Here is a 15,883-nt window from a genome sequence, read left to right as displayed (position 1 = left end):
TACAAAATATCTAATCCCAATATTTGTAGAGATGCTCTGCAGCATTTTAGTGTTTGTGGTTAGGTTGGTTTCATTCAATAAAAACTAAATGTATTATTAAAAATGTTGCTATTATTGGTCATAAAGTACTAGGGATGTAACGGTTTTGTAGATACCGCGGTATTTTGGTTTCAAAGTCTTCACAATATTGCTGTGACATATGACGTAAACTTGGTGATTGTAGTTTTTCCTGGCGCTTAAGCGTTAAACATTCCCGCCACTTCATTTTACACACTATAGCATTTTTACCAAGCCTTTTTTTTTGGACATATACCACAATAATGTCGTACAGTGGCCGTAATACCGTACCGTGTGATTGTGCCTGTTACATTCCTATAAATTACTTCATTGATCATCAGGAAAAACAATTATGTACGTTTTATGAATAAATTTGCACTCAAGACAGTATTTTCTATCAATTCTATCAAATTAGTTTTGGCTCCACATGGTCTCCCTCGCTCAAACACATAAAACACCTGGTCAGGCAGAGAATAAAGGCTGAGCGCAAGGTATCATTAGCGTTGCCAACTTAGCAACAGTGTCGCCATATTTAGCGAGTAATCAGAAACCTCTCGATATTTGGTGACAAAAAAATAGAAACAAATCTAGGGCCGATTTTTGAGACTCTCAAATGAAAACACGTATTGCTCTTAATGAGTGATGTAGTATCCCCCTTTCAAGCTGCACAATTTTGAGAAAAAAATCCTAATTGCGATTAACTCTCTAAAATTGCGATCTCAATTTGATTTGCAATTATATTCTATACACATAAATGCATAGAACTGAGAAAATAATGAATGAAAGAAGGCATGTTACTTTTAGACCGTCAATCAACATATCCTTGTCTCAAAGTGCCACATATTAGAACAATATCCCATAATTTACTTTAGAAAATATTTGGCTTTAAGCAGAGAGATTCAGAGCTTTTGCCAACACCATGCTCTTAAAATGAAGAAACAATCAATAAAAACTATACAGTGTTCATTATGTAATCATAATATACAACGCAAATAACCATTTAAAAGGATAATTCTTATTACCGTAATTTCCGGACTATAAGCCGCACCTGACCATAAGGCGCACCAGCTAAATTTAGGGGAAAATACAGATTGCTCCATATATAAGCCGCAGGGTTTTGATGTGTAATTACCGTAGTATATAGGGGTTCCTGCTACCACGGAGGGGATTGTCGGGACAGAGATGACTGTTTGGGAACGCAAAGCGTCTCATTTATTAACAATAAATCTTTCAATCATTCAATCAAACTTTCACATCTTTGACATGGCGAACAGCATTCGTGCAGAGTACAAATAATACAACGGTGCAAAGTAATACAAAGTGCTCGCCTGTACGTTATCAAAATAACCAGCCTACCGGTATATGAAAAGTCAGTCTTTAATCATTGTGTCATCGTCTTCCTCCTGCGTACTAAAACCACCGAAATCCTCTTCGTCGGTGTCGGAGAAGAGCAGGCCGTAAATAAGCCGCACCCTTGTATAAGCCACGGGGACCAGAACGAGGGGAAAAAGTAGCGGCTTATAGTCCGGAAATTACGGTACAATTCTCAACTTCACACAAGTTAACTTAAAAACTCTAATAGTTAGACCAAAATATTTTGCAGCACAAATCATCAAAAACATAGCACAAACAAAAAAACACTTGTTTGGGGTTATTTGGGCAAAGGGTGACATCACATGTCAGGAATTGTATTTCAGAATAACTTAAAAACCGTGACAGCACAAACAAAACTTTTTATAAAATGTTCCGTCTTAAGCAAAAGATTATGGATTTTTGTCACGAAATATGTGCATGACATCATATTAAATTATGTTTTCAGTCCAACGCATAAAAATCATCCTTGGTTTTAGTTAAAATTGGTCAACTGCTAAAACATGCTTATTTTGGATAATCGTTTTCGCTCCAACAAGGTCATAAAATAAAACCGCACAAGAGATAAACAATCTTTGGGAGACTTTATATTTGTGTATTGTAAAACAGTTCAAGACTTTGGCACAGTTTTCTACGAGGGTCCAGGGACACCACGGGGAAATATTTCCCACGCAAGGACTTTTACGAGCTCTCGTTTTATAGACCCAATCAGCCTCATGAGGTTTAGCAGCACAGTATGATTTTTGTAATTTATGATTTATGTGATTTCATCAAATTGGATGGTGTAGCAGTAATGTTTGTTTAGTATGGTGATAGTATACAATAGCCACAGGAACATCCATCCATCCATCCATCCATCCGTCCATCCATCTCTGACCGCTTGTCCCTACCGTTGTTAAAATCCAGTTTGGCCACCTGCAGAGCGTAGGCCTCGCATTCTTTCTTACTGAAGCTGAAGATGATGACGGGCTGGAAGTTTCTCTCCATAATCATCTTCACTATCTTGAAAACACTGGACGGACCTGAGGAAGCCATATTGGTTTAATTGCGCTCTGGCTGTACGACCAGCCAAAGTATCGCACAAACACACCTTTTGTTCCCCCTTTGCGTCCCTTGGGGTCCCACTTGCCTCCCGCATTGCTCCCAGAATCCCCGGTGTCTCTTAGAACTTGCATGGCTGTGTTGAAGTTGTCTTCCCGAAAGTCTCCCTGATGGAACACAAACTTGATTGCATGAAAAATGAACATCTGAAGACCAGTGGTTAGGAATTTGACCTTCTACCAAAGGCTATTAAGCTAGATTTCCTCAGAAGAACAGAATGAACAGTGCCCTCTGCATACCCCAAGTATTAGGCATGGGGTGAAAAACAAATAGTGTAGTTATTAAATAAGAAAGTGTGTAATGAAAAAAACAACAACATTCAATTAAAATGAAAAAAAAAAAACATGGAGTAGGTACAATTTTATATAAAACTGAAGAGTAGAAATAAATTAATTAACCAAAAACAAATAAATTGGACTAAGAACAAGGTGCATGTAAAGTACAGAGAATAATTAGTAAAATAATAAAACAAATATACATATAAAAAAGTACATATCAAAGAGAAACGGTGTACAGTACTTCAGATAAAACTTTTTGCAAGTGTTTAACACATACATGACATGCATTCAAATAAAACACCTTTCCTATAAGACATTCTGACAATAAAATTGGATTTGTGTCAAAATATTGGGTCTTTTTTAATGTTACTTTAAATTATGCACGCAAGTAATTTACTGTGATTAATCAAAATGCAAAAGTGTATTTAATCTAATTTAAAAATATAATCATTTGAAATCGAAAGCACCAACTGTGATAGGTTAAATATTGCAAAAATAAAATGAAAAAAATATATTGTATAAAGTGTATATGTTATAATAATGTAAAGTGCGAATCCATGAGCAATGTGTGGGCCCTTACGCTTTCATCCACCACTAGGTGGAGTCCATCGCCGCCTGCTGGAAATACATAGTGTTGCAGCGGGGTTGGACGGTAGTCTGTGTAGACCACATGGCATGGCTGCAGAAACGGGGACAGACACACATTTGTTATGCAGACCCCAATAAAAAGCAAAACAATAATAGCCTCACGCTACACTTTGGATCATTTTAAATAAATGCATCAAAACAACAGTGTAAAAGTACAACCTGCTTGTGAAGGTGACATATCCACTCCGCAAACTGTCTGGCGTTGGGGATGGTGGCCGACAGGAAGACGTAGTGCACATTGTCAGGGAGCAGAATGATGGTCTCCTCCCACACTACGCCGCGCTCTGAATTATAAGCGGGGAGTTGTTTGCACAAAACTTACAAAACACACTGGGTTCAAAGGGTTCTTTTGCGTACCTGCGTCTCTCATATAATGGATCTCGTCAAAGACGACCCACGCCACTTCCCTCATGATCTCTGAGCCGCGGTACAGCATGCTCCTCAGGATCTAAATTTTATTTTATTTTTTTAAAGTCAGCATTACATACACATGACTACATTACAAAATGTACAAGTTTACACATTTCTGAATTGTAATATAGATTCTTAGTCAAATAAGAATCACAGTTGAATAGCTGATTTTATTGTCGATTATAAAATAATATCATTGATAGGGTGACTTAAGTATATCTCGTGAGACCAACATGTTTTTTATCTTACTTTTGGGAGGGTTCTTTTGTGATGATACCAATATTTTAAAACAACGGGGAAAAATGTGATAACCATAGAAGTGTCTTTGTACTGGCTAGTCAATAGCTTGTATTGACATCCGACTCATTAAATTTGCTTGGTGGTCCAGCCAGCTTCTGTTCTTAATGGGTAATAGCGACATTAGGGCTGGCCGATAACAAATTTTGCTTGACGATGTGTTGACCAAAAAATGATTGCCGCTAAACGAGATTATTGCCATGATTTTTATGAGACTAAATTAACCATTAATTTAATGATAATACATAATAATAATAATGCATGTATATCCTTTCAAATGCATTTGTATTTCTTGTGTATTTTAACATTGTAATTGGAATGAAAACGTTTAAAATTTCCAAGTAAAATAAAACATACAAATAATAAAATATTCTTTGTTGACAAAATTTTGCACTTGAATAAAAATTATAACTAAAAGCAATAAAATATCTTAAGAAGGTGATGGGGTGGCTCAAATATACACAATCATATCAATAAATAAAATAGCTAAATAAAGTATTGACAAACAAGGTTGCATTTCAATATTGAACATGTATGCAGATGTCAAGTTGTATGTTACTTAACTGCCAATCAAGTTAGGACATTTTTAAACAAAATTGCAGAGTAACAATATAAACACTACAGTTTAAACGGATGTATTAACAGTCATATGCAAAACAAAATTTAGTCTGGCAGATTACGAGTGAGGAACACAGACATGACATGACAGCACTTCTTGACATGACACCTGGCTTCTTCACCAAACGCAAAGTGAGTGCGAAATGAGTTTGGACTGTCGAGTGGTTGTATTTCAATTGGGCGTTGTTTTAGTCGCGCACATTCGGAAAACTGGCTTCTAAGTCTTGATAGGCTCATCTTGTTCCAAAGGTTTAAACTGAAATATTCCCACATTCGTGCAATGGCATTTGGTTTTGTGCTCATCTTGTCCATGTTAGCTGCTACATCCTAACTAGTTGCACTTTGTTATGCCAGCGCCCTGTGTCACTGCACAAACAGTCAATGACACCAAGATAATTTACCCCCTTCTTTTCATTTTGCTATGGTACAAACGCATGGAGCTACTAAAAGCGTGAATGCTCTTGAAGTATAAACATATCGATTTATCAACGCTGTAAAACTTACCGACCTTAATTTTCATTTATCGTCGGTTAATGGACTTACCGAATATCGGCCCAGGCCTAGGCGCCATTTAGCCTTTCTTGAAGAAAAATGCCCTCGGCTTGCGTAATTTTTTACAACAAAGACGAACATTTTGGGACAAATGAAGATTGAAAACCTTATCTTTTTTAACCTGAATATACGGAGCATGAACTGCTGCTTATGGAAGTGAGCACAAACAGAGGATGAAATGTTGGAGCAGACGGAAGCCGTAAGAGTGACGTCAGCATGACTTGCGGGTATAAATGTGGAACTTGGAGCCAAGCTATGATTACTTATATACTGTATATACATATAAGTCAACTTGAAAAAACTTCCTCGGCCAGCTGGACCAAACACACAACTGTCCATCGAGTGAGTCACTATAATATTGATCATGATACATGGAGCACACCATGCCTGTTATTACAGCTAAAGTACATACACTGTCGAGCTAGTTGTGTACTAACACTACATGAAATGTGGGACAATACTTTACAGATACTGTAACATGATTTTATATGTTTTTCAGTCAATACAGATTTGTGTCCCATCACTTTGTGTTGTCATAAACTCAAAAGCAATTCAGCTGCTGACGCAAAAGATAGCTTATTTATTTCCGTAGATACAATATCTTATGGCTAATGCCTTTGCATGCCATCCCAAGACAATGTCTTACTACGCTAGAAAAACATGTTTCTCAGTGTTTGCTCTTACAATAACAATGTCGCTACAGCTTGGGTGTTATACAGGTTACAGAATGTAAATGAAGCATTGATGGCGGTTTTTGGATGCATTTTTAAAGTGATTTAGCGGTAGAATGGATTGCTCTCATTAGCTGCATTGCCAGACATCAAGAACGAGCCCATTTATACAAATTAGAATGCAAAAAAAAAAAGTGTCTTCATTTCTCATTAGGATTGTGAACAATAGGCAACATTTCAAAAAAAGAGCAGATTCTCTTTAAGTATAATCTTGACATTTGTATTTCTTAACACAATTTCGAGTGCTGCATAAAGCATCAACTCGCCTAGTCTAGATAAAAGAAAGGAAAAGTGAGCAAAACCTAAAAGATTTCAAACCAGCAGCAATCAAAAATGAGGTTTTCAGCGCAAACACTGTTGATTATTTTTGATTTATCAATTATATTTGGGGAGAAAACACGCATACTCGTAAATGACGTGTGCAGCAACAACAACAGGGCAAGCAAACATGGCTGTAGATGTGAAGTTAAATCAGGAAATGCAACCTTATCCGAGCAAAAACGATGCATGATTTACCCGGAGAGTCTTGATATCAATTTCCCTGACCCAGCCACACACAAAGAAGTTGTAGGCCTCCATGCTTTTCCAAGTTTTCATCTATTTTGTCGTGTAGAATGCCGACTGGCGCACACGATAGTCGATAAGTCTGGGAACGCCACTGAAAGCTAATCTTTGATAATTTTTTTTTTATAAAGAATAGGGATCGATTCCTTTGCATAGTTAATGTTTTTGCTCGTAACTACTTTTTGGAGGAAGATCTAGGCCACTTGCATACTTAGTATGCAAGCACGCTGCTTTCTGCACAATAGCCATCTTGGATTGGTTGACCACCACTGTTTTGCACTTCCGGAAAGAAGTCAAGTGACGGAATAAAAGCAACATTTGGCTGAAGACACAATATCATATTTCAACGCAGTAACTCACCTCTGTTGTCATGACGAGGCAGGACGCGGTGGGATTGATGGTAACGTCACCCGTCATTAATCCAACGTCCTGGAACTCTTCGTACATCTCTCTGTACTTCTGATTGGAGAGAGCCTTAATGGGGCTGGTGAAGATCACTCGCTGCTTCTCTCGGAGGGCGAGCGCAATGGCGTATCTACAAGAGTGGTGATTAGGTCATTAAAAGTAAAATAAAAAGTTTGCGGTAGCGTAAGACAAAATTTAAATCCTCACTCTGCACAAACGGTCTTTCCGGCAGAGGTGTGAGCTGAGACGAGCACAGACTGGTTGTTGTCGAGGCATAAGATGGCCTCGCGCTGGAAAGGGTCCAGAATAAAAGGATACTCCTGCAAAACCAGACAATAGGCTTGTAAGTATGCATTGGGTCCGCAAAAGGATTACAATTTGGAATACTACCACATTTTAGGAGAGAAAACACCTGTAAAATTAGAACCACCAAAAGGCAGAAGACTGCAGTTTAGAGAGCATCAAATAATTCACTTGATGTATTATACTTTTTTCTATTTTTTTTAGCAAAAACTTATTCCAGTAGAATATACACAGGAAGCTAGGTAACGTAAGCAAACTCACATTCTTCTCCTTCACACTTCTCATCACTTATTAAAGTAGAAACAGTGTTTAATTGTTTTTACAATGTTTAACTTTTTTTTTTTTAACATTTTAAGGCTAATTGTAAGAAACTTGGCCAATATTTATTTTCTATTATTATCATTTACAAATCACACAGGGTGATTTAAAAAGAATACGCCAAAATCATCACGCATTTATTCAGTTCTAAAGCATTGTAATACACTGATAGATAGATCCCCGGACCTAACTGTGTGTGACTTTTTTCTGCGGGGGCAAATATCGATGACATGAAATATCGAATAACAGCAGCAATCATCACGGTGGATTGCGACATCCTGGGGTGCGTTTGGGAGGAATTCTCATATAGTCTTGATGTTGTCCGTGCTGCCGGTGGCGGCCAAATTGAGCACTTGTAAAGCATGAAATAAATACTCAAGTTATGTACAACACATGTGTTTAAGCTAGGTGTTCTATTGTTTTTCATTTTTGAAATATCGAGTGATAATTTTGGCGTATTCTTTTTTAATCACCCTTTACAGTATTATCCCTCTGTTGCCGACACACTTTAACCTCGGGACAGATTTGGTCCCACTGTCCCCCATTATAACCACATACTGTTATATATTGCATACCAGACATGTAAAGCTTCTCCCATGAACAACTATTACCAAAAATATATTATACATTGTTTAAAAAAAATATTGCATGTCTTTTTGTTCTTTTATGACAAAAAATAGGAATATAAAAAAATATAATTAAAAACTTCATATCTATGGTTAAGTTTGTAGTTGTGAAAAACAACTGAACCGGTGAGTATGGTAAAACATGTTTTTACATATTAATTATACTTTTATGAGTGGGAACATTTTGGAACTTTAGGATACATTTTTTTTTACTATTTTTAGTACCGGTAATATAAATATAAAATAAACATTAAATTACATTGTACAAAGTATAAAAAAATATTTGTATAGGAAAGAAAAAGAAGCCCAAATGCCTTATATGACAGACAGGTCACCCAATAAAAAGAAAAGCAAAACAAGAGACAACATAAAATAACAAGGACAAAGATTGTTAAAATTCCAAATTATTTAAAGTTAGAAATTAGTATTTATCTGCCTTGAAAGAAGTTACTTCAACAAAAAAGACCTAAAGATTTTGTGTCAAAGGAGTTCCAAAGTTCATCCAAAGAGGCCTCAAGGGTTTATTACCCAGAGTTAACTTCTTTTTACACTTGTGTTACAGTTAACCGTTGAGTCCGTAGTAGAAAATAGCAGTTTTACATACCGTATTTTCCGCACTATAAGGCGCACCTTCAATAAATGGCCGTATTTTAAAACTTTGTTCATATATAAGGCGCACCGCATTATAAGGCGCATAGAATAGACGCTACAGTAGAGGCTGGGGTTACGTTATGCATCCATTAGATCAGGGGTGGGCAATTAATTTTTACCGGGGGCCGCATGAGCAACCCGAGCACTGCTAAAGGGCCACATCGACAATATTTCAATTAAATTTCGCTCAATATTATTTTTGATGTATACCGTAAGATAAATAATAATAATAATAATAATTAATAATAATAATAGTAATACTTCAACTTAGTGTGTGTAACAGCACTCCATGACTAATATAAATAAATTAACATTAATAATAAATGACAGTAAAATAAGCACACGTATGACTGAGGAGTCATAGTGTGTGGTGTTTGAGTTGTCCGACTTTTTGTGTGGCCATAAACGCACCAGTGGTTTAGTGCTATGCGTGTTGGTGACAGATGACAAGTTGGTTTTGGCCTGGTTTGTACGGCAGAAAATGACTAGTTTTTCGACATAGGAGTGTTTTACTCATGTTTTTGGTGTGGTTATGGCCGAATATAAACAGTTTTGCTCAATAAAGTGATCGATATAATTCCTGTCCTCGAAGCATCTCGATAGACGTTACAATAATTGAACGGTGTTCAATTGAACGGTGTTGACGAACACCGTTAGGGCCGCTTGTTGTCACTGTCACGCAAAGTTGCATTGCAAAATTACATAGAATAAATATGTTTATTTTGTGTAGAAATCAGATGGGATTTGATTTGGTGCGCGGCATATTTGCTGCGCGCGGCGGACGCTTGAGCAGTGCGCAATTGCGCAGGCACGCACCTTAGAGGGAACGTTGCTTTGCAAGCCATGTCTTGTTGAAAACACGCCATTCTTCATCAACTTTTCTCTTTTTAGCGTCTCGAGTGTAAACCGTGCATCACTTGTCGCTGCATGTGCACCTTCACTCGCAGGTTACACACGGACACACGCCCATAAATAATACTTTTCAAAATAAAAGCAGCATAATTGTATTGCGCGCACGACATAGATGTTTTTTCAACTTTATTCTGTAATTTGTGATTGCAGCTGTTCACATTCACTCACAATCACGCACACGCACACGTCCACACGTAAGTAATACAAATAACGATTTTCAAAACAAAAGCAGCACCGTTGTATTGCACACTCGACATAGATACTTTTTAAAATGTATTTTGTAATTTATAATTGGCCTCACGCGGGCCGGACAGGGACGCACAAAGGGCCGGATGTGGCCCGCGGGCCGCAGAATGCCCAGGTCTGCATTAGATGGAGCTGCGCTAAAGGGAATGTCAACAAAACAAATCGTGATTGTACTGACACTTCTACTTGCTGCTCTCTGTTCAACAACTCACTGTTCGAGTTTGTCCTCCAACTGTAGCCATCTCGCTTTGTTCCCTCGGAAACTCTGTTTAGTCTTCTTTACTTGGCGCAGGTCATCATGTTGCTTCCTCCACTTCCGCACCATTGATTTGTCAATGTTAAATTCTCTCGCTGCTGCTCTATTCCCGTGTTCTACTGCGTGACTGATCGCCTTGAGTTTAAGCTCTGTGTCGTAAGCGTGTCTCTTAATAGGAGCCATTTTTGGGTCTTTACATAAAGTTTAGGTCTCGCAACTACGGTAAGAAGCCACCAACTTCATTTTCCCCAGCAGTAGTAGAAAGAGGAAAATTAAGTCGGCGTAGTTACCGTAGTTGCGAGACCTGTTGTGGCTCAATATTGGTCCATATATTGGAGGTTTTTAGGTGCGCCTTATAGTGCGGAAAATACGGTACTTTATATTTTTTATTTAAAAATGTATTTTCCCCACATTACAACTACACGTGTCCTTGTACACCAGGGGTCGCCAACCAGTTGATCGCGATCTACCAGTCGATTTTTGGGACCCTACCGGTCAATCGCAAAAATATGAGGAAGAAAAATGTATTAATATGACATCAGTATGTGACAATCCCACCTGGGAAGTGACCACCAGACCCGCAATCAAGCAAGCATTTGTTTAACTGAACATGCACACCTCTCTCTCTTCAGCCTCTCATCCCACGGCTCTGGACACTGCAGCCACACACCCCTGAGCATGAACACCCGCTCGTCTCGCAACTGGGCATTTCATAACGTGCTTAAAAATCATCGAGCTGCAACAATGCATAAGGCTGATTTTTGCAACAAATCAGACATTTTCTAGCATCCAACATCAAACAATTCTTTCTTCAACTATGACCATCATTGCTTGCCTGCGACAAGAAGCTAACAAGCCAAATACTACAGTCCGTGAACATTGCTCCAAAGCACAGATTTTGTGGTGATTCATATATACAAAACTAAACTTTGACTTATGCAAAGGCAGTAATATATGATAAAACAAGGCGGCAGCTAAAGGACTACTCCCGTTTTTCCCCTTTGTTACACAGAAAAAACCCGCCATGTGAACGCCTGATTTTGGCACTGTCGTGAGACAACCTTGTGACTTGTGTTCCATATGTGACCATAGGATAAATATAATACAGTACTAAGACTATAGTCGCCATAAACAATTAGCTTCTACAAAGTGCGGCACAAGGGGCCATCTGTGGCTCGTGACTTGTTTGTCATTAAACCTAGGCACATTAGAAAAAACACCAGAAAAAATTGGGGAAAAAAGCTAAAAAGGTTGGTGACCACGGCTGTACACATTTTTTTTTTTAATTTATTTTTGCTTTCAAAACACAAAAGATCATACAAAATGACGACACAAAACAAAACCTTAATCGATCATAACTCTGGTTTCACTTGACCGATTTACACCATTTAAAAAGAACCGAATGATGTGGGCACTTTTGACACGAGTTAAAGCTTCTGTGTGGCTGCATTATTGATGCTGCCCACGCGAGGCTACAAATACATGGTAGTGAACGCTTAAGAGAGACTATGTTACTTAAATCGCCTTTAAAGTTACTTAAGGTTTACAAAATTGACAACGTACTTACAACTTTTTGAGGGAAACCCCAAATAAAAAATGACCCAAGCAGTTGCATAACAAAAGTTGTACCTTGGCTGCCTTCCCTACTCGAGGCTTGAGAGGTTTGTATTCGTCACAGGAAGGAAGAGCGACCTGTTAGGGAAGTGAATGATATTTAATAACTTCATAGAGCTTATGCAAGTGAATAAATACATTACGTTTTGTTTACTCGCCTCATGAGAACAACCTTCAATCGTCTCCACTTGCTCCACTTTGACTTGGGGCATAAATTCTGCAAGGCTGATGTAAACAAAACTCATTACCCATTATAAATACCACTATTATTGCCTACCTAAAATGCATAATAGCTCAGTTGTGCTTACATGGCAACCTTTTGATAGCATTTGCTTTAATCTATAAGTATACCTGTAATACGCTTACTTTAAATCATTAGCAGAAGCGGCGTCAAGGCGAGGTTTCTTCCCCAAGCAGAGCTCCTCTCCTCCGTCACTGTCCGGCTCCCTCTTGGTCCTGGTGGCCTGGCGAGCATCGTTGTCATTAGTTTGACCTGATGTTTTCCTAAATGGAGGACATTGACACACATTTTGGTTACTTGCCACCTTAATATGAACGCCGTTCAACCCGTAGACGTACTGGATTAGAGCAGTGTTTTTCAACCACTGTACTGCGGCACACTGATGTGCCGTGGGAGATTATGTAGTTTCACCTATTTGGGTTAATAATATTTTTTGCAAATCAGTACCGCATTTTTCGGACTATAAGTCGCTCCGGAGTATAAGTCGCTCCGGAGTATAAGTCGCACCGGCCGAAAATGCATAATAAAGAAGGAAAAAAACATATATAAGTCGCACTGAAGTATAAGTCGCATTTTTTTGGGAAATTTATTTGATAAAACCCAACACCAAGAATAGACATTTGAAAGGCAATTTAAAATAAATAAAGAATAGTGAACAACAGGCTGAATAAGTGTACGTTATATGACGCATAAATAACCAACTAAGAACGTGCCTGGTATGTTAACGTAACATAATATGGTAAGAGTAATTTAAATAACTATAACATATAGAACATGCTATACGTTTACCAAACAATCTGTCACTCCTAATCGCTAAATCCCATGAAATCTTATACGTCTAGTCTCTTACGTGAATGAGCTAAATAATATTATTTGATATTTTACGGTAATGTGTTAATAATTTCACACATAAGTCGCTCCTGAGTATAAGTCGCACACCCCGGCCAAACTATGAAAAAAACTGCGATTTATAGTCAGAAAAATACGGGCTAAAAATTATAATCCGCAAATAATGTGCCGTTGTTGAGTGTCGGTGCTGTTTAGAGCTCGGCAGAGTAACCGTGTAATACTCTTCCATATCAGTAGGTGGCAGCCAGTAGCTAATTGCTTTGTAGATGTCGGGAACAGGTCGTGTGAGATGACAAATGTTTGTCGTGGTCACAATATGCAGGCGGCAGCGGGAGGCAACGTGCAGGTAAAAAGGTATCTAATGCTTAAACCAAAAATAAACAAAAGGTGAGTGCCGCTAAGAAAAGGCATTGGAGCTTAGGGAAGGCTATGCAGAACGAAACTAAAACTGAACTGGCTACAAAGTAAACAAAAACAGAATGCTGGACGACAGCAAAGACTTACAGCGTGTGGAGCAGACGGCGTCCACAAAGTACATCCGAACATGACATTCAACAATGTCCACACAAAAAAAGATGGCAACAACTTATATGTTCTTGATTGCTAAAACAAAGCAGGTGTGTGTAGGGATGATGTTTGAAACCGGTTCTCCCGGTTGTTCGATAAGAAAAGAACCGATTCCATGGACGCAAATCACTTTTTGAGAATCGGTACCCGTTATCGAGCCCACTATAGTAAAGAAAAAGAGTTGGTTCTTTATTCGAATCCCTGGGAACGAATCCCGTCCCACAAGAAATGCCCCGTGGGACATCACAAGAAATGACGTCACGTAGCTCAGTCATTAGGCGCACATAAGGAAAGCGGGAAAAACAATGGACCGGAAAAAGCGCTCCAAGGTGTAATAAAGTTCAAAACAAAAGGTATAATTCAATGAATAACTTTACTGAGAGATTTGAGCAGGGTACAAACACATGACGAACACTTTTACGACCAACCGGAAACATAGCAACCAGGCTAGCAACGCACCTCCTTTACGGCAGCTGTCGCAACGTTCTTAAAGCACCCGAAGCACATACATATATATACAACATATATGACATCTCCCTTTTATAACTTTTGTTTTTCTTTCCTTGTAAACAAAACAAAATCACACTGTATATGCATTCACAGCTTTTATTTTCAAGTCTTCGAAAACAAGATCCTGCCACCACATTTGATTGTACCTTTTGTTTTGAACTTTATTACATGGTGTCAGAAGTGACGGAAAGTCATTTCGCCGCAAGAAAATGGCCAAGTTTAATGCTCCAGATAATTTTGCGTTCGACCGACCAACTGAATGGGGGGATTGGAAACAACATTTCCAACGGTATTGCATAGCAACAAAACTAGCAAAGGAGGACGGCGAAGTACAGGTCAGTTGCCTGATATATGCCATGGGTCCAGAGGCTGAAAACATTTTCAAGTCATTCACGTTGTCAGAAGATGATCAGAAAAAGTTTGACGTTGTGTTAGGAAAATACGACGAGTACTTTTATCCCAAACGGAACGTGATCCACGAGCGCACATGTTTCTACCAGAGAGGACAGCGGCCCGGTGAGAAAGTTGAGATGTTTATCAGAGCTCTATATGATTTATCCTAACACTGTGACTTTGGAGCAGCGAGGGACGACCACATTTGTGACCGCATAGTTGTGGGTATCATGGACAAAGACCTGTCGTGCAAACTGCAGCTGGAGGCTGGTTTGACGCTAACCCAAACCATACAGACTGTTCGCCAGTCCGAAGAGGTGAATGCACAAGTGCACCAGCAACAAGGAGAGGTGTGCAAGGCAGTGCAGGAGATCGCCGTGGACGTGGGAAATTTGCATATAGAGGAAAACAACAGTAATAAAAGTGAGCTTTTGTTAAAACAAATATTGTGTGTTTTTTTCCCATATACAACAACCTATCTGGATTCGATAAGACAATCGATAAGGAATCGGTTTGATAAGAGGATTCGATAATGGGCTCGAACTCGGTAATTTCTTATCAAACATCATCCCCAGGTGCGTGGAATAGCGCTCAAATTAGGACATGAAACTGCAACAGGAATTGATTGATTGATTTTTACTTTTATTAGTAGATTGCACGGAAAATACCAACCAAACTGGAAAAGCCACCAAAATAGGAGCGCAAGACAAGAACTACAACACTACACACAGGAAAACACCAAAAAACTCAAAATAAGTCAAGGCGTGATTTGACAGGTCGTGACAGTACACCTACTTTGAGACAAAAGCTATATTGATGCATGCCTGGTTATGGTTTAATTCATATCCAACAATTGCGACAACGACTTTGTATTGTCTACTGAGTTTCATTTTTAAAGATTTCTGCTGGTGGTGTGCCTCCGGATTCTTTCAAAGAAAAAAATGCGCCTTGGCTCAAAAAAGGTTGAACAACACTGGATTAGAGGATAACAACACTGGATTAGAGGATAACAACTGCAAAAGCGCGAACAAGAGATGAGCTAGCTAGTTTGTTGACGTTACAGCACACGTGATGCTAGCTTGTCGTCGCCTAACCTCCGCGCCTTTCAAAAAACAGGGAATTTTCCACGTTCACTTCGGCTAAAACAGAGCTTATAACTTACCCTGTTTCCACAGCAGTCGAAACTGACAGTTTCTTACTAGTGGTAGGCTGCTGTTCGTCGTCAAACACGCTGAACAGGCAGTCTCCGAAAGGGTCAGCCATGATTATTGTCGGCACGCTTCCCACAATGCAACGCGGACTTGATACGTGACGTACCAAAGCAGCCATAGTTGCCAGGTGTACTATAGGCATGTATTTGTATA

At 38.8% G+C, this 15,883-nt stretch overlaps 1 protein-coding gene across 1 annotated transcript in view; it reads right to left on the bottom strand.

Moving 5' to 3' along the window:
- Window positions 1–15,846, bottom strand: part of mtrex (Mtr4 exosome RNA helicase) — a 32,859-nt gene extending 17,013 nt beyond the window's left edge. Inside the window, exons 1-11 of the mRNA XM_062031235.1 lie at window positions 15,682–15,846; window positions 12,326–12,463; window positions 12,118–12,184; window positions 11,975–12,037; window positions 7,241–7,353; window positions 6,989–7,163; window positions 3,813–3,903; window positions 3,615–3,739; window positions 3,388–3,486; window positions 2,519–2,636; window positions 2,319–2,450 (exon numbers count right to left, since the gene is read on the bottom strand). Coding sequence (XP_061887219.1) covers window positions 2,319–2,450; window positions 2,519–2,636; window positions 3,388–3,486; window positions 3,615–3,739; window positions 3,813–3,903; window positions 6,989–7,163; window positions 7,241–7,353; window positions 11,975–12,037; window positions 12,118–12,184; window positions 12,326–12,463; window positions 15,682–15,782 — 1,222 coding nt within the window. The 5' untranslated portion in view covers window positions 15,783–15,846. The remainder of the gene's footprint in view (window positions 1–2,318; window positions 2,451–2,518; window positions 2,637–3,387; window positions 3,487–3,614; window positions 3,740–3,812; window positions 3,904–6,988; window positions 7,164–7,240; window positions 7,354–11,974; window positions 12,038–12,117; window positions 12,185–12,325; window positions 12,464–15,681) is intronic.
- Window positions 15,847–15,883: the final 37 nt, after the last annotated feature.

The sequence above is a fragment of the Entelurus aequoreus genome, linkage group LG21, assembly GCF_033978785.1.
Source record: "Entelurus aequoreus isolate RoL-2023_Sb linkage group LG21, RoL_Eaeq_v1.1, whole genome shotgun sequence".
In the NCBI taxonomy this organism is placed as follows: Eukaryota; Metazoa; Chordata; class Actinopteri; order Syngnathiformes; family Syngnathidae; genus Entelurus; species Entelurus aequoreus.
The sequence above is the reverse complement of the archived record's forward strand: the minus strand, read 5'-3'. Positions and strand labels throughout refer to the sequence as shown.